Source organism: Pseudorasbora parva, chromosome 9, assembly GCF_024679245.1.
Source record: "Pseudorasbora parva isolate DD20220531a chromosome 9, ASM2467924v1, whole genome shotgun sequence".
NCBI classification, from domain to species: Eukaryota; Metazoa; Chordata; class Actinopteri; order Cypriniformes; family Gobionidae; genus Pseudorasbora; species Pseudorasbora parva.
The window spans coordinates 31,782,962-31,807,465 of record NC_090180.1 but is presented as its reverse complement, the minus strand read 5'-3'; the positions used below and the strand labels follow the sequence as shown (position 1 = coordinate 31,807,465).

The 24,504-nt window shown below is 39.6% G+C and overlaps 1 protein-coding gene and 1 long non-coding RNA gene across 2 annotated transcripts in view; one reads left to right on the top strand and one right to left on the bottom strand.

The window, feature by feature from the left end:
• Nucleotides 1-7,861, bottom strand: part of si:ch73-140j24.4 (putative leucine-rich repeat-containing protein DDB_G0290503) — a 34,784-nt gene extending 26,923 nt beyond the window's left edge. Inside the window, exons 1-2 of the mRNA XM_067452240.1 lie at nucleotides 7,611-7,861; nucleotides 7,230-7,284 (exon numbers count right to left, since the gene is read on the bottom strand). Coding sequence (XP_067308341.1) covers nucleotides 7,230-7,284; nucleotides 7,611-7,678 — 123 coding nt within the window. The 5' untranslated portion in view covers nucleotides 7,679-7,861. The remainder of the gene's footprint in view (nucleotides 1-7,229; nucleotides 7,285-7,610) is intronic.
• LOC137088878 (uncharacterized) lies at nucleotides 1,090-23,643 on the top strand. Its single transcript, XR_010907594.1, has 3 exons — nucleotides 1,090-1,153; nucleotides 11,402-11,542; nucleotides 23,569-23,643. It is a non-coding gene; the product is annotated as an uncharacterized lncRNA (long non-coding RNA).
• The last annotated feature ends 861 nt before the right edge of the window (nucleotides 23,644-24,504 follow it).

The window sequence follows — 24,504 nt, the reverse complement described above, 5'->3', positions numbered from 1 at the left end:
CTGCAGTTTAAGGTACTGTTGTAATTGGGGAAAAGAGATGTGAAGTGCTTACGCCTGAGACACATTGTTCTGGGTAATTTTGGTGGAAATGCGGCTTAACTCTTTCCTTTATTTCAGTGTTTTAACTGTTATATGGTAGGGACTGAAACACTGCAAAATCTCGAGATCCGAACACAGGAAAAGAAGAAGCAGAAACAAGTGCTATCATCTGTAAGCCGCTGGATATGTAAATGGGCTTTTGGTGTGTTGAAGTTCTCAATCTACTCCATCTATAAGGGTGCTTTCACCAGTGGTGGAGGACGTATTGAATATCAGTACTTAAGTAAAAGTACAAGTAACCAGAGCCATATTTACTTAAGTAAAAGTAGAAGTACTACAACGACAATCCCACTTAAGTAAAAGTAAAAAAGTACTTGATTTTAAATGTACTTTTAGTATTAAAAGTAAAAGTACTTGTATAACAATTTGTTCTCTTAATGTCTATATTCTAATAATTAAAAAGAAGAAAACAGTATGGCCTGTGGCATTTTAATTAAGTTAGTTTTGGGTTAATGTAGGCTAATTGTGCGTATCATCTGTTGCCCAGTTTACATTCTGACTCACAATATCAGGGCGATCTGCAGAGATAAATATCAATATTCAGAAGAACATTTTCATCAGCTTTGATGTATTTAAATCTTCATATTTATGAGGATTAATCTTTAATATAGGATATGCTTCAGCTTTCCTTTTATATTCTTAAATTTGATCAATAAATTAAATTAGAATAACGCTATATGGTTGTTTAATTAAATAATTTACACTGACAAATTACAACTGCATTAAATAATGTTATGAGATTGTTTTAACTATATATTTTTAATAATATTAGAAACGTTGGAAAGAAAGTTTAAACATGAAACTAACCAACCAGTAGGTGGCGGCAGGTCTTAATGAGTGAGTCATTGAGTCGGTTCGTTCAAACAGCTGATTCGTTCATGAATGAGGCAGTCGTTTACGAACAGTTCATTGAATCTTTGATTCAACCGATTCATTCAAACGCTGAATGATTCAGTATTCAACACACTATTGCTGTGAGACGCGTTGTGGCTCTGATGTGGAAATATGTTCGCTGCTGAAACAGAAAAAAAGCAGTTTATATTGCATCTAAATTGTAAGTGACTAATTTTAACTGATGGTTTATGGAACTGTCGATGAAATCAGTGTCACATTTTATGTCGTGATGGTATTCAGGAAAGCAGCACTCTTGGTCGTGTCATGAGATGTTTTTTTAACTGTATTATACGTTATAAAATATAAAAACCTTCACATTTTGTTACTGAGTTTCTCTGTATGAGCGGCGTTGGTTTGTTTCCATTTCTCCTCGAGAGGCTGCACAATTGTCAACAGCGCAACCGTCAGTTCATACATTAGCCTATTATTATCCATTAAGTATCCGAACAAGCCTTAATCTTGAGCCCTGAAACTGATCAGAAAATGTAACGAAAATGTAACGAAACGTTGTAGAAATGTAGTGGAGTAGAAAGTAAAATATTTGCTGCAAAATGTAATGAAGTAAAAGTAAAAAGTATGCACTATTGATTCTACTTAAGTAAAGTAGCCTACAGATACGTGAAAAATGTACTTAAGTAAAGTAACGAAGTATTTGTACTTCGTTACATTCCACCACTGGCTTTCACACTAGCACTTGTGCGCACCTGGGTTCGATTGACATCAGAGATCGGTTTATTTGGATGATGTGAACGCGGTCTTCGTTTAATGTGAACTCCAGTACGGTTCGCTGCTGATGTGAATGCAATCGTACTAAATCGTGGAAGTGAACCGCTATTAATGACATATGAGTTGATAAAAATGTGCGTTTTATGTGTGTTTCACTCATTTACCTGACGAGCGTCTCTGTCATACTGCAAGCAGAGAGCTGTAGATCTCATTTCCGCTCGTCTTCGGCATCTTTAGAGCATTTGCAGAGTGCCATTACGTACTGAAACTTTGGTAACAAAACCAACGGTTCAAAAATATAAAAAGTGACGAGAGGAACGCTATGCATTCCGCCGCCTTCACACTCGCTGTTGTTACTAAGCAACCGGGTAAACAGCTGCTGCTTTGATGAAGCAAACAAACCCCAGTTCAGACCCAAATAATATAATATAAACACAGTCCAGCAGGGGCAGGGGGAGGGGAGAGCAATCGAACTCGGGTTCGGTCCAGGCAATCGAACCAAGTGTGAAAGCACCCTAAGTTTTGATCATTGCTCTGAATCCAGTCCAGATGTAGTCTTTGATAAAAACACAATTTTCTCAGCCTTTTGCTTAAAGGGTTACTTCAGCGATCAGCATATGGCTTTGTATCAGTAGATGAGACAAGAGATTTAAGCATTTTATTTCTGGAATAATTCCTCCTAAGATGCAAATTGACGATATTTCCATTATAAGAGGAAAGTTTGGCCAAAGGCTAAAGACTACAGCCAGCAGAGGGAGACGTTTCCGCATGTTTTGAACCCGTGCATGGGGGATGGGAGATCACACTCACAGCTCAGCTCAGCTGCAGGCATTCATTTAAACGGAGCTATGGACTGAACTGAACTTGCGTTGTGAATGTATGCCGCGAGTGTAGTCGCGATTACCTCTGCTCTCATCACGAGAGTTCATTCAGCTCATTTTATCTCACTCCTGCAGTTAGTGCTCAGTGCTGTGATACTCGCGCGGTGACTCATTATATTGAACAAACACATTCAGTTTTTAATTGTAGTGTCTTCTCCAACAGTAATCCAGTAGGTGGTTTTGGGAATGGCCTCACAGGGCCGCGAAGCATTCTGGGAATTGTAGTCTTTCATCCCCATGAACAAAAATACATTTTCTGTCTTTTCTCAGTCTAGAAGGCACCAAATTCAAAAAATAATTTCACATTTCTACCCAGTTTAAATACAGATTCATCTTCCCAGCGCTGAAGTACCACTTTAAAATGTTGCTTTATTTATGAAACTTACCCACATTCAAGTTTTAACTGTCAATTGAAAAGAGAATGCATGATGCTACAATAAAATGTTTTTGTTGTTCTTGTTTAAAAAGCAGAGGGTCTGACTCTGTTCTATCTTTTAACATACTGTATGTTCAGATATTCATTTAAACAAAATAATCTGTGGGCCATGAACTCTTTTAAATGCACAACATAGCTGAACACTAACAGGTTTTTCTCATTTACTCTAGTCATGGGAAGATTAAAATTCTTTTATTGGATCTTTATTCCCATTCTCAATTTGGCACCTTCGCACTGTTTTCTGTACTGAATTGAGTTCTCTTTTGCAACGTTTTCGGACAAATTACCCCCGTACGTGTTCACATTTTCAGTCTTTGATCATTTCAGAAATAATTTTGAAGCTGAAGATAAATGATGAGAAACTCAAGTCTATCCTCAGTCTTTCCTTCATGTCTACAGATAGACTAGAGACTATCACAAAATGAAATGAAAATATGCAGTGTGTGTGTATAAATGTGTACTGGCAGGAGTGCCACTCGGTGTTACAGAAATGTTATTGATTTATGTAGCTAATGAGAACTGCTACACACACACACACACACACGCACGCACACACACACACACACACACACACTTAGAGACATAAAGTACTTTTGAAAAATGATGTGATCTACATTATAAAGTGCATGGCATTGTAAAGTATATCCCTCAAAGCTTTGTTTTAATCTAATTCAATATTGTCTACCCTCATTTAAGTCTTTCCCATTCATTAAGTTGACTTAATAGATGTACACCTTAAAGATAATTAGCTTATTTGTTATTACACCATGTCATGTTATTATTTTTTGATACCATATTCAATTATTATGATATTTCTGTCAAGCAATGTAAAAAGCATTCAAAAGTTGTCCAAGGAAGGAGAAGTGGTGACCCGGCGACAGGTCATGGGCGGCCAAGGCTCACTGATGCATGGGGAGCAAAGGCTGGCCCGTGTGGTCCGATCAAACAGGCGAGCTACTGTCGCTCAAATTGCTCAATTTAATGTTGGTTCTGATTGAGATTCTGTTTGAATCTAATTTAATATTGATCAATATGGTCTTTACCATTTATTAAGCTGTGATAATAAGTGCATGACTTTAATAAATTAATTATCTAATTTATTATTGTTAAATGATGTATTTTGAGTTAGTACTGTAATACCATATTAAATGATGGGATTTCTATCAAGCAATGTAAAAAAGCTTCCAGAAACTCAATTACATTTTTCTGTTTTAAAAAACAAATTCATATTTTAATGACAGTGGTGGCAATATAACTTTGGTAAAATGTTACAATAAGGGTGCACTAATATGCATTAATTCATGCTTAACTAATGCACAGATAATCATGAGTTAATGTATTAATGGTGAACTAACTCATTAATGATTACTGCATCAGCAACTAATGAAGATTCTACATGATTAATATATTAAGTAATCATTAAATTGTTAGTAGTTAAATGTCTCATATTGTATTAATTCCCTAATAACATATTATATTAACTAATAGTGTACATTCCAGTTAAATTACCACAGGGGTAAAAGCCATGCATTTCAACTTTCGGTTGTCTGATTTAATGAATAATTATGATTTCCAACGGTATTATTAAACGTGCAGTATGCAACTTTTGGCCACTAGGGGTCACTCATTCAAAATAATAACAACAGACGTACTTTGATGACGTCGGGAAAGTGCGTGTGCTCATGGGAGTTGTTGTCATTATTGCCACTGTCAACCAGCGAATCTGGCATCTCCAGCAGAAAACATGTTCACTGACAAGGTAATTGTTATATTACATCTCTATTATTGTTAAGTTTAGTTACGGCTTTTCACGTTATGTAATGCCAATCTAATGAAATAGCAGCGAGCTACCGTTACTTAACAAACTTATCAGTAACGTTAGATAATGTGCAAGACAGAATGTTGTGCGGGCGGTCGCTATGTCAACACACCTATAAGTTGGTAGGCTATGTTGACATATTAACCGCGCATCATAATTTGAGTTACTCAAATTATAGATATATTGACATGGCATCCGCGATTGTCGAACATTCTGTATATCAACTGTTCAATAAGGAAATACATTTCAATTTAGTTTATCATTACCAACATAAAACAGTAAATGAGAGAACCAGCACCAGCAATACGTTGTTCATTGGAACACGCGCTGTGTCGCTCCCCACGTTCATCAATCATTCTAATAAACATTTATTTTGGAACTCAGAGATATATGAATAAGTAGATCATTATTAAATCGATATTATATGTAGCTAGTATTAACATATGATAAAAGTGACGGTCACCTTATATTAATTGACCAAGATAGTGGCATATTACCTTATGAAGCTAACGTTACTTTCTCCAGCTACATATAAAACCAATAATAGCTAGTCCATCTGCGTTTTACACATGACATCATCGTGTCACCAAATATACGGATAGAAATATACTTTTGAATCAGTTTTAAAAAGTCTCAGTTTCAGTCTCCAAAAACAAAGAATCCGCCTGTTTGAAAAGCCGATGCAATACAAAATGTAACGTTATACGTATTCAGCTAAACGCGTCTCAATGTGGTCAAGATCGCTATGCAATATGCAAACATACAGCATGTTATGATTATATGATTATTATGTTAGCTGAATGGTTACTTAAATTACCTGTTTATTAAAACGAAAGCGAGATCAGCATATCTCTCTGCAGTCCGAGCTTGTCACGAAGATTTCGCCATCTTTCAAAGGCTTCTCCAAGGTTTACACGTCTCTTGCTTCTTCTACTGTCCCCAAAATCTTCTCGGGTCATTTTTTTTCACCCGTACGTTTGCGCTTTGTTGAGCTGGCAAAACGTACAGGCAAAGAGTAGTCATGATCCATTATCATACAGACTTTTTTATACTGGTGTTCCCCTTATACTGTCTGTCAGTGTTCCTCTTTGAGTTTGGCGGTTCCGCAGGGAGCAAGACGCAAACGTTGATATGACGTGAAAGACTGGCGACATAACGGAAATAAAGACACGGTCCGTGTCTTCGAATTAAAATATTAATTTCTCTGGATTTAGAAGTTAATTGGAACTGTCGGGATAATGTAAACACACAACTTTAAAAAATATATAACATAGATATAGTGATCTTTTATATTTTTAATGCTGAAACATTACATATTGTGCCTTTAAGTTATGACTTTACTTAATGAGGCACATGACTGTTAACTAATTCAAAATTATTCCAAAAGCCATAACCTCAATAAATTATATAGTTAATCCTGTGCCTCAACAAATAAAGTTATAACATAATGATACCTTTGGAAAACATTAGCTAATGATTAATTAACGCAGACAACTGGACATTTAAATGCATGAATTTGACCCATTGTGGTAACCCATTGTGATAAATAACACATGAATTTAGTATATTATTAGTTGATATAATATGTTATTAGGGAACTGATACATGATGTCATATTTAATAATAGCAATTAATATATTAGGCTACTAAATCTATTAATCATATAGAATGTTCATTAGTTTTTGGTGCAGTAATCATTAGTACATGGTTTAGTTCTTCATGTGTCATACATTAACTCATGATTATTTGTGCATTATGAAATATTGCATATTAGTGCACCTGCATTTTAAAAAGTGTTACCAACACTTTTTATGTGTAGTACTTTTTGAATGAATGTTAATTATTTTATTCATCAAATAAAATAGGAACTAAAACATCTGTTGCTGAACTGAATATGTTAAACAAGCATTAAGTCGCTTTGGATAAAAGCGTCTGCCAAATACATAAATGTAAATGTAAATGTAAACGTGCATGATCTATATGTTATATATCACACATGTTGCTGATCTAACACTAACGCACGCATAAATACGACTGGCATGGTATAATTCATTTTGAGAAAACCATATCACGCAATAGAAGCATGATGATTAAGTCCATTTCACATGAACGTAAGGCAAAAAAAAAAAAAAAAAAAAAAAAACGACTACTAAAATATTACACAACATACTGTGTAATATTACAACAATATTACAAATATTAATGTCAAACATTGTTCACATTAACAGCAAGTGGAGGAAAAAAACACGTCGATACAAATAGATGCGCGCTCCAGACGCAGCGACAGGAAACACGCCGTTCGGAGGCGGCAGTAAATTATAGCTCATCGGTTGCGCGAATATTATCAAGCGCAGAAAAAAACACAGTAGCCTACCTTGATCTGGTTATCGTCCGAAGTGCCTTCGACCTGAGCCTGAAGCTCCGTGTCCCTGTAACAACATAAATCACGTAATAAATAAGCCAATAGTTCTTCAAGATTTCAGTGTGATTTTCATGCCTCCGATTTAAGCGCATACAAACACAAGATCACTGCAGGAGACATTTGTTCAGATTATGCAATCCATATATGTGTCAGATGATGTCAGGATGATGAATCACACATGCACGGTGCATGCAGGCATTATTTGAGTACATAATTAACCTCCTCGTTAAAGGTGATCGTTTTTGAAGGATGCAGGTTAAATCGCATTTCAAAGACTAAAACGGCGTGCAGTTGCTCAGATGTATAAAGATGAGGATGCATGCATTCGTGTACCTTGCAGCGGCTGCAGCGCGCGCTCGTGCCGGCCGCAGGCAGTCAAGAATAAAGCGCATCATATTCATACGTGACACATCATCTGCAGAACACGCGTCACGAGCGGGTTAATGCATAGCTTTCGGAATATTTTGATAGACTCTAAAGAAAGTGCATGCTGTCAAATAAAGACGCGTGAATAAGACGTCTCCTTGAATCGCTCTCCGCTCTCCTTCATCTGCGGAGGGAATCACGTGACCGCGGGCTCTGGGCTCGTGACAGCGGACACTGCACGAGACGCGTCCAAGCCAGAACCGGCCCCATATGGCACGTGTCCACTGGCGAAAAAAAGGATACTGTATAACTTGCAAGGCTGCAGTTAAAAAGATGCTAACTTTATTCCCAGCTGCCCAAGTGTCTCCGAGTGAATGGGACACATCTTCTTGAAAATTGGTGTCCTCTACCTGGTATTCAATTAAAGCTTTAAAACAAAGTTAACTAGCCATTTCAAAGTGTTTTGTCTTCCGAAATAATTTCCCAAATTATAACATTATTTATTATAAAATGCTCTCAATATGCTTTAAAAAAATGTATGGAAGAAAGCAAAACACGTATAACTTATCTCAAACCTGACAGATACGTATAATTAATATTTTCTGCAGATTTTTAACAAAAGTATCTATTTTTCTGCTCACGATATTCTGCTACTTTTATTAAAATAACCGCGTCATCTGACTGCAGCTCTTAATGTGACCCTTTTCTGCTTTCTATACGAGATGACTGCAAAATTGTGCAAAATTCAGAATCTATCAGTGTATGGAAGTATTCAGTATGGCTATAGAAATAACACAAATAGCAAAAGTCAAAATATCAAGTGTTGCGTCACGTTAGTCAAGCTTGCATCAGCTGATCTACTTCTACCCATACAACGCTATTACAGCATTCATATATACACCTATCAGGCATAAATGCCTGAATGTGTGCTGTGGTATCTGGCATCAATATGTTAGCAGCAGATCCTTTAAGTCCTGTAAATTGCGAGGCTGGGCCTCCATGGATCAGACTTGTTTGTTCAACACATCCCACAGATGCTTGATTGGATTTAGATCTGGGGAAATTGGAGTTCAAGTCAACACCCCAAACTCGTTGTTATGCTCCTCAAATCATCCCTGAACCATTTTTGAGATTTTTTTCCTGCCGAAAGAGGCCACAGCCACAAGGGAAAGGGTGTAGGCCTATGGTCTGCAACAATGCTTAGGTAGGTGGTACGTGTCCTTATGGATGGCAAGACCCAAGGTTTCCCTGCAGATCATTGCCGAAAGCACCACACTGCCTCTGCTGGCTTGCCTTCTTTCCATAGTGCATCCTGGTGTCATGTGTTCCCCAGGAAAGTGGTACACACACACCCGGCCATTCACGGGATGTAAAAGAAAACATGATTCATCAGACCAGACCAGGCCACTTGGACCGCAATCTATTTTTAAATCCATTTTAATTATTATTAGTATATTTTGTTGTTAATTGTTATGAGTAGTATTTTGATAAATGTATATATTTTCAAACTAAATTGAAGTTGGAGCTGGAATTGGAGTTGACTGCATATATTATTAACCAGTGTCTTTTATTAGAGATGAGCATGAATACTAGAACAAAACTCAAGTGTCACGTGTCTGTGGAGTGTCAGTGTTTGTCAGCATATGGCCTTTAACAAACAGTGTACACAATTCTCTAAGTTACAAAACTGTGCCAACAGTTTACTGTGTTGGTGTTATGTTAGTCTAACATTTTTTGCAGAAAAAGAATGATACATGAGCGGGCATGTTTCCACCAGAGAGTGCAGAGGCTCTGAGAAAAGGCATAGTACATCAGAGCCCTCTACCAACTCAGTGAGAATTTGGTGCAAGTTCAAACAAGTGAGTAAACAGATGAAACAGATAAATGCTGCAGTATCAGTTTTATTGATAATAACTCAAACCAAGAAAAAAAAAACATGACCAATGGCAAACCATGAACAGAACAACACAACATAGCCCAACATAATGATAACTAACAGTGAACTGAAAGAAACTTAAATACAAATTTTTAACAAAATGAATAACGTGCAAATCAAACCATAAAAAAACAAACATATGAACAAACTGAAAACTCGGACACAGAACTAAAATGTTAGCCTAGAAATCTAGACGCACCCTAGCGGCAGCAAATCTAATCTGACGCAAGTGTCGTCTAGCAACTCTTAATACACTTCTGAGCTGTAAAAGCCAAACTCATCGTGTGTAGAGTCGGTGGGCGGGCTTAACATAATGACGGCCGAGTTGCGTTTGCGTGCTTCTAGTAAACACAGAAGCTGATGAACGGTGGTCTTTCGAATCAGCTTTGACCGCGACTCTGGAAGACTTGGAGTAAGGCTTTTCCTGAGAAAAGAACAAAGAATAGCACTGAAGTCATTCTTAAGAAGGGAAGATGTCCTCTCGGATTGAGCCCTGTCTATGGTGAGTTTCCATACCAAACATCTTGATGTGGGTCTGGCTTGTCAGGCTACTAAAATGTGACAAATCCACCCAAAACCGAGATTATCCCTTACAGGGGTGTCATGCACCTAATATTATTGTTAATATTTTTGTCCACAGGCTCTAGTCTCATTTATTGTAGGGTTATGTTTTAGACAGGTTCCAAAATGCACTTAAGTTTGCAACCAAGTAGATTTTAAACAGTTTTATTTCAGGAACGTTCTATGTTGTCAATCCCAGAGGCTGAAAAGTTAACATCTTTGTAATTTCTCGCATTGATTAGTGCAATGCTTTGCTGACATTCGCTGCACTGACATTCACTTTATGATGTTTTATTAACAACGTTCGGGAGGAGCACATTCAGATAAGGGGAGAGCATTCAGCAATCAATGATAAGCGGTATATATATTTAGCAATCTTAACTCTGTTTGTTGACAGTTTATCAGCATCCCTCCACCTTCCCTCCTCCACACTTCTAGTAACATACATGGGGGAGAACTCTGGGTTCAGGCCAAATTCCGAGCTCAGAGCCAGCCCTCCACCCGGACAGCACGCCAAAACGCATTAACTTTACTCCCTATAAATTATATGCAAGTGTGAACTTGTGAACTTTTCTTTGCATTAGAAAGGGCTAACCAGCCTTCTCATTTGGCATATTCTCATGTGACACACATTATCACCAACAAAAACATTTAAAACAGTCTCTTTTTTTTCATAAACACTGTTTTCTTTTAAATGTTGTGCATTGTTTGTGCAGTCTTCTACACTGTCACTTGCACAGTTTGCCGTTGAAAGTGTTCACATTTTTTTATTCTTTGTTGGCACTGCCTAGTTATCTTCAGTTCTCCCTTTCATGCACTGCAGGCACATGGATTACTACTGAATGTCTTTTTATGTTCTGTTCTGTTTTTTTTCTGCTCACTTGCAGGACATATTTTCACAGCATCATTCAAAGACAATTATGTCACTCAAAAGTCTTTCTCTGACCTTTGTATCACAATTACACCTTTGGGTTTTTAATCACAAAACAAATGCTTTACCTTTTTGCTGAAGAATATCGGAAAACATGTCTCATATACGTTTATACATTTTTTTAGGTGAACAGTGTTCGTCGAACTATTGATTGGAGTATTGATTTGATCACTACTTTGATGATTACTTTGTTCTGTCATGCTTTTTCCCTTGGATCTGGATTACAGTGTAAAAGCCTGAATATTTCTGCTTACAAATTCTTCAGTTATTGTCGACATTCCTGATTGATTTCAGTCCATCCATTAGTTTTTCATATGTTTTTTAAAACAGCTCAGAGAGATCCAGTCCTGGTACCTGGTACCATGTTATCAAAACCATGCATTGACATCATTTTCCTGCCGGAACACGCCCCCTCAGCCGGAGTGCCAGAAGAATGCATGAATAGATTTAATAGAGGGAAACTGCGAAAACGTGAGTAAAACAAATGATTTTCAGTTTTAATTATATAGGTTAGACTATAGTTTTCCTTACCAAAGATCCAGTGATCCATGGATATTGACATGCAGCCAGGAATCATGTTTCCTTAAAGGTTCCATAGCATGGATTGTTTTATTATTTTATAATGTTTCCTGGGGTGTACTTATATTGTTAGTATGTGTTTTGTCGAAACTGTTATTACAAAGAATGAACACTAGGGAGAGATGTGACAAAAGGATGGAGAGTTGTAGATACACGTGGAGAGTTCGGTCTGGATTAAAGAAATATGATAATCCAAGGAATTATTATGCCATCTTATTTTTTATTGTTTTGCAAAGTTAAGTAACAGTACAACAAATTGGCGATGGGGTGGTCTGCATCTATTTTGCGCGGCGATGGCTATACTAAATGCTCCATTTCCAGACTTATTTCTGCCTTGCCCAGGTGAGCCCAGCATTTCGTTCACAACATGGATCAAGATGTTCCGCAACTATCTCCACATTTCACACCTACTATTTATGTAGTGGTGTCACATGCCTGTCCTGTCTTGTGTGCACATGTGGGTTTGTCGAGCATTTGCTCCTGTCATTGTCAGTTCCCTCCCCCTTGTTTTCTGATTAGTGTTTATTGGCCCCACCTGTGTTCCCTGATTCCCTTTTGATTTCTTCCCTTTATAAGCTCCTTGTGTTTGTCAGTCTTGGTCGGATTGTTGTTATGTACTGTCTACGTATCCCGGTCCCCTGTGACTTCTACGTGGTATGTGTTTAGTTTCAGTTTATGTATTTTCTAGTTTATGTTTTCACCCTCGTGGGTTGTTGTTTTGAGTTTATGTTTTGTTTTTGTAAAACAATTATCATTTTTCTGCACTTGAGTCCTCGCACCTTTTCCTTTGTATGTGACGTGACAAGTGGTAGAACGACATAATTTCCGTAAAGCAGTGCAAGGTGCTCACGAGTCTATCATTAATTATATTGCTGCACTTAGACAGTTAGCAGCAACTTGGGATTTTCTTAATAGAGAAGACATGACCAGAGATCAACTGATTGAGCATGTATCGGATCCCCGTATTCGTGAGAGACTACTCTTAAAACTTAACCTCACATTGGCAGAAGCCATCGCAACTGCGACCCAAACTGAATCTGCATCAGAAGAAGCGAAGACCATAGGAGAAAGCCAGAGCATTCCTGAGCAAACAGTTCAAATTCTACAAAAGGCTCAACAGCGAAAACAAAGAACCACATCCACCGCAAAGACATTTCCAAAACCACATGCACCTGCTGCGCATACACATTCATGTTTTTGTTGTGGTTCTAGTGGAAACTTGGCTAATGCAAAGGAGTGCCCAGCGATCAGGGCAATGTGTAAAAACTGTAAAAAGAAAGGACACTTTGCACGTGTCGTTTGACTCCAACACACACTGTTAGAGAAGTCGAGTTACCTGAGTACACATTACTGTTAATCCAAGGATCCAGCATGCAGAAAAAAATCCAGTGTGCTGTGGGTATATATTCAAACAGCAAAGTCCTTTGCAACTGTAGAATTGACTGTGGATACTGGCACATCAGTATTAGTTTTGCCTCGATCTGTGTATGAGGAAAACTTTAAAAGTACACAGCTGCAGCCATCGACTGCGCGACTAGTTACATACTTGTGCTCGCCTATTGAGGTGCTTTGCTGTATGTCAGCTACTGTCATTAAAGACAATACCAACTGCGCTGTCACCTTCTTTATTGTGGATTCAGGAACCACTCTAATGGGGATGGACTTGATATCTGCTCTCCACCTCTGCATTAAAGGGAATACAGTCAATTCTGTGCAAGCCTCCGACTTACTTGCTTCTCTTTCCCTGACACCGGTGATGCAGCTGTCATCTTCAGCACTTGCGACAGGCTGTGTGAAAGGTTTCATGCATGAAGTGAAAGTTTTGCCATCTGCTGAACCTGTGTGACAAAAACTACGACGTCTTCCTTTCTCGGTACATGCTCCTGTGTCTGATGAACTAGACCGCCTTCTTAGCGCAGGTGTAATAGAGAAAGTGGATGCTTCACCGTGGATTTCACCGATTGTGGTAATACAAAAGAAGACAGGAGGTATTAGAATGTGTGTTGATTTGCGGGAGCCCAATAAGGCCATTAAAGTGGATGCTTGCCCTCTGCCACACATGGACGAGACCTTAGCTGCCTTGTCAGGTGCAACAGTTTTTTCTACCATTGATCTGGAAAATGCCTACCATCAAGTGCCGCTTCACCCAGATAGCCGTGTCCTCACGGACTTTATCACACATGATGGGTTGTTTCGTTTCTGCCGTGTCCCATATGGTCTCGCGTCGGCTCCATCCGCATTTCAAAAAATGATGTCAATAATACTCAAAGGCATTCCCAATGTCCAAAATTACTTAGATGACATTATCTGTTTTGGACGTACACAGCAAGAACATGATGTTGCTTTGGATGCTGTGCTCAAACGTCTCAGCGAAGCTGGTCTACGGATGAATGAAAAAAGGGCAACTTCCGCCAGTCATGTCTGTGTTTTCTCAGACACATGGTGAATGGAAACGGTATCCAACCTGATGGAGTACACTTGCAAGCAATAATGCAGGCCCCAGCCCCAACTGATGTCACCAGTTTGCGCTCCTTCCTGGGTATGTTGTCCTGGTATAACAAGTTCATACCTAACTATGCCACTCTTGTTGAGCCTTTGCGTGCATGCCTGCGCCAGGATGCTGAATTTGAATGGACTAATGAGGCCCAGCAAAGCTTCATGGATGTTAAGAAATGCTTAGTGGACAGTCCAGCACTGGACCTGTTCAATCCGGAACTTCCTGTCATTGTGTCCACTGATGCATCAGATTATGGTCTGGGAGCGATATTATCGCAGGTGTACTCAGATTACAGTGAACACACAGTGGCATTTGCGTCACGAACTTTAACCCCAGCTGAAAGACGTTATTCAGCTGTGGTAAAAGAGGCTTTAGCGTGTGTTTGGGCCATTGAGAAGTGGCGCACATACCTTTGGGGCAGATGGTTTACACTGCACACCGATCATCAGGCGCTAACAACTCTGCTGTCCACACGGGGAGCTGGACGTGCCAGGATGCGCATTGCTCGGTGGTCAGCTTGCCTTCTGTGCTTCACATATGACATAGTGTATCGTGCTGGCTCGTCAAATCATGCTGCTGACTGCCTTTCATGGTTACCTCTTCCGCTCACTTCTGCTTTCTACTCCGATGAGGAGTCAGAGCTTGTCGCTGTACTGTCTACTGCCTTGACTGCAATTTCACCATCTGAGTTCAAAACTGCTGCAGCCTCGTGTCCTGAACTGACTGCTGTGCGCACTCAAATCGAAAAAGGATGGCCTGTCTCTGTAAAAGCTGTGCATACCGACCTTCAGCCTTACTATCATGTAAGAAATTAACGTGTGTCAAGGACACGGTGATATTTAGAGGCACTCGTCTGGTATTCCCTGTGACATTGCGACATATTGTAATAGCGCTTGCGCACAAGAGTCACCAGGGAATCGTGCGGACAAAGCAGCGCTTACACTAACTGTACTGGTTCCCTGGAATGGATAAAAAAAAGCTGGATAAATCCGCTCGGACTGTTACTGCCCCCTCCAACCAGTACCTTTCCCAGATGCACCATGGATTAAATTGGGCATGGACATTGTTGGGCCATTTGACTCTGCTGTTTGGGACTCTAAGTATGCTATTACCTTAACTGATTACTATTCCAAATGGCCTGAAGTTGCTTTTACATCGTCAGTGACCACAGGGGTTGGGACTGACTTTCTCAACAGCGTTTTTAGTCGCCATGGTTACCTAGTAGAGTTGGTCATGGACAATGGGCCACAATTCACATTGGATGCTTTCACAACCTTTCTGCGAGAAAGGGACATTACGGCAATCCGCACGGCTGTGTATCATCCAGCGGCAAATGGTGCCATAGATCGCTCTAACAGAGTTCTTAAAGGTGGGGTAAGTGCTATATGGTAACCGTTGTTGATATTTCAAATCACCAAAACAAACACGCCCCCACCCCCAAAAGGGTCTCGCCCCTATTTTGATAGCGCCACCCCACACATACGTAAACCCAGAGGCATCAACGGCTATGGCAGAATCTCTGTGTATCTAATCCAGATCGAATATTCAATGAAAAAGTCATCCCTTCTATCACAAAAACACAAACCGTTCTTGTGAACAACTCGATAGTACTCAAGCAAGACAGTCCAACTAACGAACATATTACAATTATGACAAGATTAGAGTTACAGCAATCACAAAAACACACACAAACCGTTCTCATAGACAACTCTATAGTACACAAGCACACAGTCCAGCTAATGACATATTACAATTATGACAAGATTAGAGTGATCACAAAATCACAAACTGTTCTCATGAACAACTCTATAGCACGAGCCGACACTCCAGCTAACGACATATTACAATTATGACTGGATAAGGGTTATATAGATCATGAAAAGAGGAAACAAACATATATTAGGAGTATAGTATCTCACTTGTCGGAGACATTGTGTGAGCTGATGCTTGAAGCACACAGTGAGGAGATATAGATGCTCCATACGGTGTGGAAATGAACGGGTCTTTATCATCGCTGAAGTGAGCCACAATACGATCGCAAATGGACTAACAAGCGAACATGACACACAAGCATAGTCAAGCAGCATATATTAGACTAGTTGTCGGCTAATGTCCATCATGTGTGACTCGTGTGTTTTGAATAAAGAAGTGCACAGAGAGAGCGAGCACTCTTCTCACCATCAATAGTACACACGCCCCTTACCTGCTGATTGGCTACAAGTTTGTTATTCCACTCGGTCCGTGTCCTTTTTCTAAAACGGTTTTGAAATAACACTTATCCCACCTTTAAGAGCTGTGTACAGTCGGCTATAGTTCAGTCCACGCCATGGAAGCGTACTGTGGCAGACTTTTTCTAAGTTTACCGCTCTACCCCACATGCCACCACGGGAGTTTCACCCTTTGAATTGCACCATGGGCGGAAGATGAGAACTGTACTAAATGTTACCCTTCATTCCCCTGCCAGTACTCTTCAGGCAGCGGCTCTTCGCAAGCAAGTTGTTCTTAAACAATCTCAGATGAAGCGCTACACAGATGCAAAGCGGGGTGCAAAACTGATTATCTTCAAAAAGGGGGACATGGTGCGAGTGCGCAAGCCCTTTCATGTGCCGAAGGGACACTGCAAATTCTCAGATTCCGTTGAAATTCAGGAACAAGTGGGTCCGAATACCTACTTACTAGAGGATGGAAGAAAATGGCATTCTTCGCAAATGGCACAAGCAGTTCAGATGCCTGATCCTGCACCTTAGCTTGTGAAGGAAACCTCCACCTGTAATGAAATTGAGAACTCTCAGCTGGCCGAGGGACAACCATTAAGACCGCGCAAACCTCCCTAATGGCTCAAAAATTTTGAGACATAAAACATAGGCTATAGTTATACACTGCCTATAAGTTCTGTTGACTGTTATAATTAAGATACACTTGTTTTGTGCTCAAGCAAGATGCTGTTCAGGAAGCTAATGCAAAGAGGAAGAAAAAAAATAATTTAAATATTTGTACTTCCATGGATCTATGTTTATCTGCTAGTTGTTTAAAGTGTTGTTATTTCATTGCTAAGTGGTAATATTAAGGTTGTGAAGAAAATATCTTACGTGTTGGGGGGATGTTGTGTCGAAACTGTTTTTGCAAAAAATGAACACTAGGGGGAGATGTGAAGGAAAGATGGAGAGTTGTAGATAAACATGGAGAGTTCGGTCTGGATTAAAGAAATATAATAATCCAAGAAATTCTTGTGCCATCGTATTTTTTATTGTTTTGTAAAGTTAAGTGACAGCACAACAGAAAATATCATCATTTAGAAATAAAAGGCATTTTTTCTATACTGATATTAGCCCTCTACCTTGAATGCTCTGTTTCAAGGGGCATGTCTGCTGTGAGTCTTCAGTGAAAACACCCACTGTTGTAATTGGCTGACATCTTTGCATTTGAAATGAGATTACGTGCGGAGGGGGCGTGGCTTAGTCAGGCGCCAGCAGGAGCAGCTGCAGCGCTGCAGAGAGAGAGAAAGAGAGACAAAGAGAGAAACGGAGCTGGGGAAAGATTGCTGAGAAATAGTGGTGGGAAGTTCGGATAATTTTACTGACTCAGATCTTTAAATCTCGTTCAGCAAAATGAACAAATCTTTTTTCAAGTCATTTTGTTAATTTCGTTCATTTAAGCAGAATCTAATTAAAATGTTATATGTTACATTTTTCAACACATTTAGTACTTTTGGAATAAAAAAATAAAAAAACACTAATCGTATGCAGTCATGGCCAAACTTTGAGAAAGAAATGATTAATTAATTGTGCTTGCCTCACTTACCGATCCGAAACGTTCTTTATTTAGTCACTTCACATTCAATCACAAGTCTGTTCCCTAGAAAGATTAGTAACGTTACACTACTCGTGACTTCTGGGTCGAGCTGTTAGTTCTGTCATCATGTCTGATGTGGGCCGTGACAGCCTCATGTAATACATGCATCCGGAAACAGAAAAGATAAGTTCTCTTGAGTCTTCGAGTCATTCGTTCATCAAGTCCCAGCCCCATATAGGCAAGGCTATGCAGTCACCGGAAACAGAAGAGATTAGTTCTCTTGAGTCTTCTCGTTCAAGTCGTTCATTCAAGTCCTCATAGGCTGAATGCAGAAACCGTTCATCTCTCGAGTCTTCTCGTTCAAGTTGTTCTTCGAGTCTCGTTCTTTGGTCACATGACCTCACCGGTCCAGTGTCTCACAAGTCACAACATATACAACATTACAGTCGTATTATTGACTGCATGTTGTAATATATTTATTATTATAAAATCATCAGAAGATATGGGCAATATAAACTCTATGCGTATTTATTCTGACCAACCCAACGTGTCTAGGATTCATAGGAAAATCAATTATTATAGGCCTACTAGCTAAAGAAAACTGGAGAAAACTTGGCTGAAGAAAAAAAAAACTACGCACTTGTTTGTGAGGAAGGTTGTGAATGAACTATTTCTGTATCCAACACGGCTGTTACGTCATGTGACAAAAGAACGAGACTCAGACCGAAGACTCAAAAGATCAAATCTTTTGTTTCCGGTACAGACTGCATAGCCTTGCCTATGGGGCTGGGACTTGATGAATGAATGACTGACTTGAAAAATGAACTAATCAATTCTGTTTCCTGTACAGAACAAATTGGATGTTGTGCATGCACGGTCAACACAAAATCAACGAATTGCTCACCGAGAAAACCTGTTGTTCTCGAGTCATATTAAAGATTCATTTAAAATGAACAAATCGTTCATGAACGACACATCACACTGAGAAAGTGTCATTGCACCGAGTTTTTGAAAGCGCAAGTTTATTTTGTTTGAATTAAAGAGCTCTAATAAACACGAGTGAACTTTGCAACGTTATTTCTCTCACAAAATGCTTTCACCACAGCTAACAACAAACACGACATCGACATGAATACAGTAAGAGCTTCTGTTGAGCATAATGAGCAGCGTCATTCAAACGGCAGTTTGGGGAAGTGTGCACTGCAGATAAACGTGTGATTGCGATCCGAACATTATAAAGAGTGTTCTTTGTGTCTTTAGTTTAATCATTTAAATAACATTTGTTTCATGCTGCTAACAGAAATGAGTGAAGTTTATCGTTTTAGTCACTGCCTTGATTCACTGATGCATCAAGATGGCCAGCTGCGGGGCTAACAGTATTAAACGATTTAGAAAGAAAGTCTGTGTGAACTTCAGAACTCATCAGAACTCACTGATCCCAGATCAGACATTAATGAACACTAGGGGTGTCAACAATAATCGATTTGGCGATGCATCGCAATGATTCAGCATCGATGCGGCAAAGTGCCATAATCGATTATGTCACTGTTTATTTTCTGGCGGACGATAAAGTTGTGAAGTTTCAAATACTTCTGGTTCCGGGAGAATAACAACAACAACAAGGAAGATGGCTGAGGCGGAGGGAGATGACCGCGATAGACGGGTTATTAAAAACGCCATAACGACCCGAGGTGTGTAGGATTGTACGTATATCTTTTTTGCACAATAATCAATGAATCTATAATGACGAAAAACGCCGCAATTCACCTTTATTCCACAAGGTGGCAATGTCTGATACGCAATGATGAAGTGGCGTTTCACTCATAGTTACCTCTGACAGAAAACGATCTGCAAAACTTGAAATGGCTCAGTGATTTACAGCAGAGAGCAAGTACTAAACACATTCAGAAATTAGTGTCACTGTCTCTTGATGATGAATGTGGTCAAGAAGCTGTCAGTGATCAAAATATTGATTTTGAAGACGTTGAAAATGAGTTTTGAGAATATGCTGGAGATGGCGAATATGAGGCAGATGCTGAATATACTGGTAAACGAGCTCTGACGAGGTCATATGATGATGGTATTAAACATCTGCTCAAACTGAATCCTTCCAAGCTCCAAAAGGTAACGAAATAGGTTTTATTTTATTCTTCTGTAGCTGTTACTCTAAAATCAGGAGTTTTATATATTATCACGACAGGTAGAGGTCTATCCATGTTAAATATAGATCTGGGTCGCTAACGACCTGAATATGTAAGAATGTTTGGTGAAACAGTCATGCATTTAGGGGTTAATTGCATTTTATTTAATTACATTTTATTTTATTTAATAACGTTCATGTCAAAGATACAGGAGACACATAGCAGCCAATACAATCTGTTGTTTAATATCTGCTTGTATTGCCTCATGACTGATGAAAAATTTGCTTTGTGTGCAGTAGAATTTTGATGCATCACAATGCATCGTAGAATCGAATCGAATCGTTACCTGGTGAATCGTAATCGAATCGAATCGTGAAGGCAGTGCCAATGCACACCCCTAATGAACACTGTTACTCACTGTTTGTGGCGGTGCTGTTAAATCCTTATGGTAAAGCCTGTGCTGCTGACTTCCACTGATAAAACTGACTCCTTTCTCTACTAATTCTCTGGGCGGGCAAAGCAGAGGAAGGGGAGGTAACATTTCCTGGTATGACGTCATAACAGGAGAATTCAAGATCAGCTCGCCTGAGCTCTACTTTTTCTCAAAGGCAGAGAAAGACAGCCTGAACTTGTTTTACACGGATCAAAATTTCTAGCCACTTGGGGACAACATTCAGGCTAATTAATGAAATAATTTTCCTTTTTGGGTGAACTAACCATTTAACTGACAAAGGGATTCACAGTGTATCTTCCCTATTGACATAAGCCCATCTACTTGTGATTCTAGAAGCTTTAATGGGGTGTTTTAATAAAGAATTGTTTTCTGGTGTGCTGTTCTCTGCCCACTCACTCCATGTAGTTGTTACATTACATTACGTTTTATTTTTATTTTTTATTTTTTTGCCACCCTTTTACAAATTGTGAGTGGCTTGTGTCTCTTTACTCACATGAAGGTAGCCACACATATGCTACGTTCCACTCCACTTTAAGACACGCACTTGCAAACTTCCCCTTGGGGGAATCCCCGCCGCCATTTTGAAGTGCATTCCACTTCGTGAAGTAGACAAGGAAAGTTTATATGGACAGACCCTTGCTCCCTCGATTTTGACCGAGTGAGTCTACTTCATATGTACACTTCAGGCAGCTTCATATACCATAATGCAATGCGATTGTGACGTCACCACATATCGTGTTTAATTTACCCCACCACAAACAACTCTATGATATTTTTAAAAACATTTAAAACAACCCAAACACACCCATATACATATAGAATGCTGCATTAAACAATTTCGTAAAGGAAAAAATAATAATAATAAATCAACTCCATAGTGGATTCCAAGTGATCAAGGGCTTAGGGCGTTCCAGTTCAGTCCATTGCAAAGTTTCTGCCAGTAGTGGGCACTCATGCAATGTAAGCAAAGACGCACATCCGAGTGAACAAGACGGAGGGAAGTTTGCGAGTGAAGGGCATGATAAATACGAACTGGAACGCAGCAATAATGGCACTAGTTAGACACTTTATATGACACTGCCATCTAGTGGGGTATCTAACACAATGATAATTAATAAAAATAATGCATTACATTTATATAGCGCTTTTCTAGACACCCAAAGTGCTTTACACATAGAAGGGGGAATCTCCTCAGCCACCACCAATGTGCAGCATCCATATTGCGCCAGAACGCTCACCACACACCAGCTGATTGGTGGAGAGGAGACAGAGTGATTAAACCAATCAAGATATGGGGATTATTAGGAGGCCATGATGGACAGAGGCCAATGGGCAAATTTGGCCAGGATGCCGGGGTTACACCCCTACTCTTTATCAAAGGACATCCTGGGATTTTTAACGACCACAGAGAGTCGGGACCTCAGTTTAACGTCTCAGCCGAAGGACGGTGCTCATTGACAGTATAGTGTCCCCATCACTATACTGGGGTGTTAGGACCCACACAGACCACAGGGTGAGCGCCCCCTGCTGGCCTCACTAACACCTCTACCAGCAGCAACCTGGTTTTCCCATTTGGTCTCCCATCCAGGCACTGACCAAGCTCAGCCCTGCTTAGCTTCAGTGGCAAACAAGTCTTGGGCTACAGGGTGATATGGCTAAGGTCTAATGTGCTGTATATAGTGCAGCTATCAGAGGAGGTTCTTCTAGGTAGTGAGGTTCAATAGTGTCAGGATTTTTTTATCAAATGTTGTCTAATATTGTTTGTTCTGTTTCAGTCTTGGGGGTGAATGGCCAATTTACTATTAGGGATCTCCTCCCATCCTCTCTGGTCTCGGGATAGGAGACGGGGTCCTCTCTGGACTTGGGACAGGGACTGGCAATATCTCTGTACTATGGACGGGGACTAGAATTGGTTCTGACTAAAAGTCGATGAGCCAGAGGCTCCCTGCTGGTTCAGGAGAGGCCTGAATCCTAGATGCAGTCCTCTTGGCTGAAGATTCAGGTGTGGTGGCCATCTTGGTTGAGGGCTCAGACATGGCGCACAATCTTGCCTGAGGACTGTGGGCTCAGGTGTCACAAGAAGGATGAGCGATTACTGGCCATTTAAAGTGATGAATGTTTGTGCAATTTTATTATATTTTTATATAGTGGTGTGTTGTGGAATTTTTTACTTATAAAAACTGGCAAAAACACTGCTGTAGCTTGTCACATGGAACAAAACACTATCCAATTATAAAACAAGCTGATTGAAAACGTCCAAACCAATTATTATTTTTTTCCCAAACAGTATTATCGCCTTTTCTTCTTGCCCATTGTCTGGCATTTTTGTTTACTCTAAAGTCAAGGTTGACCGCAAGAGATTTTAAAAGATTTTCCTTTGTTCACACTTGTTCTTTTTTGAAAGGAATCTGTTAGTGTATAGTGTGCTGTCCCTTCTACATCGCTGCACTACACACAAGAGGGCAGTACACACTGATCCATCAAAACTCAATGAACGGTGTGACGTTATCTTTATAAATGTTGTTAAACGAAGACATATGATGTGTGTTTATGATGCTGAAGAACTTATCAATGTGTTTATAACCTCAAGACTAGATTGCAATGCACTACTGATTTGAATGTCCTGCAGGCTCAGCAAATAAGCTTCAGCTGGAGTGCTTACTAGAATCATTGTTACAGTTGGTTTTATGATCACTTTACTGGCCTGTCAGGTAGAGTATAAAAGTTTCAAATTCCACTAATTACATGCAAAGCTTTAAATGGACTCCAGCCCATCATTACTTATACCATTGGTCCTCATTTTGCTGCCAAAACAGCCCTAACCCATCAAGGTATGGACTCCATTAGACCCCTGAAGGTGTGCTGTAGTCTGAGACCAAGTCCTGTAAGTTGTTACAGAGGTAGGGCCTCAATGGATTGGACCCACAGATGCTCAATTGGATTGAGATCTGGGCAATCTGGAGGCCAAGTCAACACTTCAAACTCGTTGTCGTGCTCCTCAAACCATTCCTGAACAATTTTTGCTTTGTGGCAGGGTGTATTATCCTGCTGAAAGAGGCCACAGCCACCAGGGAATACCGTTTTCATGAAAGGGTGTACATGGTCTGCCACAATGCTGAGGAAGGTGGTAGTGTGTCAAAAAGTAACATCCACGTGGATGGCAGGACCCAAGGTTTCCCAGCAGAACATTGCCTTCTTCCCATAGTGCTCCCCAGGTAAGTGAAGCACACGCACACAGCCATTTATGTGTTGTAAAAGACACATAAATGAATCAACGTAATCAGGACACCTTCTTACATTGCTCTGTGGTCCAGTTCTGATACTCACATGCCCACGGTAAACTCGCTTAAATCCTTACGCTTGCACATTTTCCCTGCTTCTAACAAATCAACTTTGAGGACATGTTCACTCGCTGCCTAATATATCCCATCCACTAACAGGTGCCGTGATGAAGAGATAATCGGTTTTATTCACTGATATAATAAACAGAAAATGTTCCTTAAAGATTTTTTCAAATGAAAACACTTAAGAACACACAAGTGCATCCACAGTAAGCAATACACTTTTTTATTCACATAAAAGCATACAAATATCATACTGATTAGTAATCTTTCCCTTTTCTTTACCTAATGAGACGGACCTTGCAACGGACGCTTTTTTATACATATAAATATACCTACAGCTTTACATCCTGCAAAGAAAAATGTACTACATTAATGCTTGGGTGGAAAAACCAGCAGTGCAAATCATAATTTTACAGTGTCTATCACTTTACAATCATTTAAAGTTAAATATTAAGTTGTGCTGTTTATTCTCATTCTGGACAAATTACTTTAATTTCTATTTATGCATGCCATTGATAAAGGTGTTTAAACAAATGGAGTTTTGTGAACTGAAGTATACATTAGTAGAACATCAATCGTCAACAGCTGTAGTTCATTAAGGCACTAGGAGGTGTTGCTAGGAGATG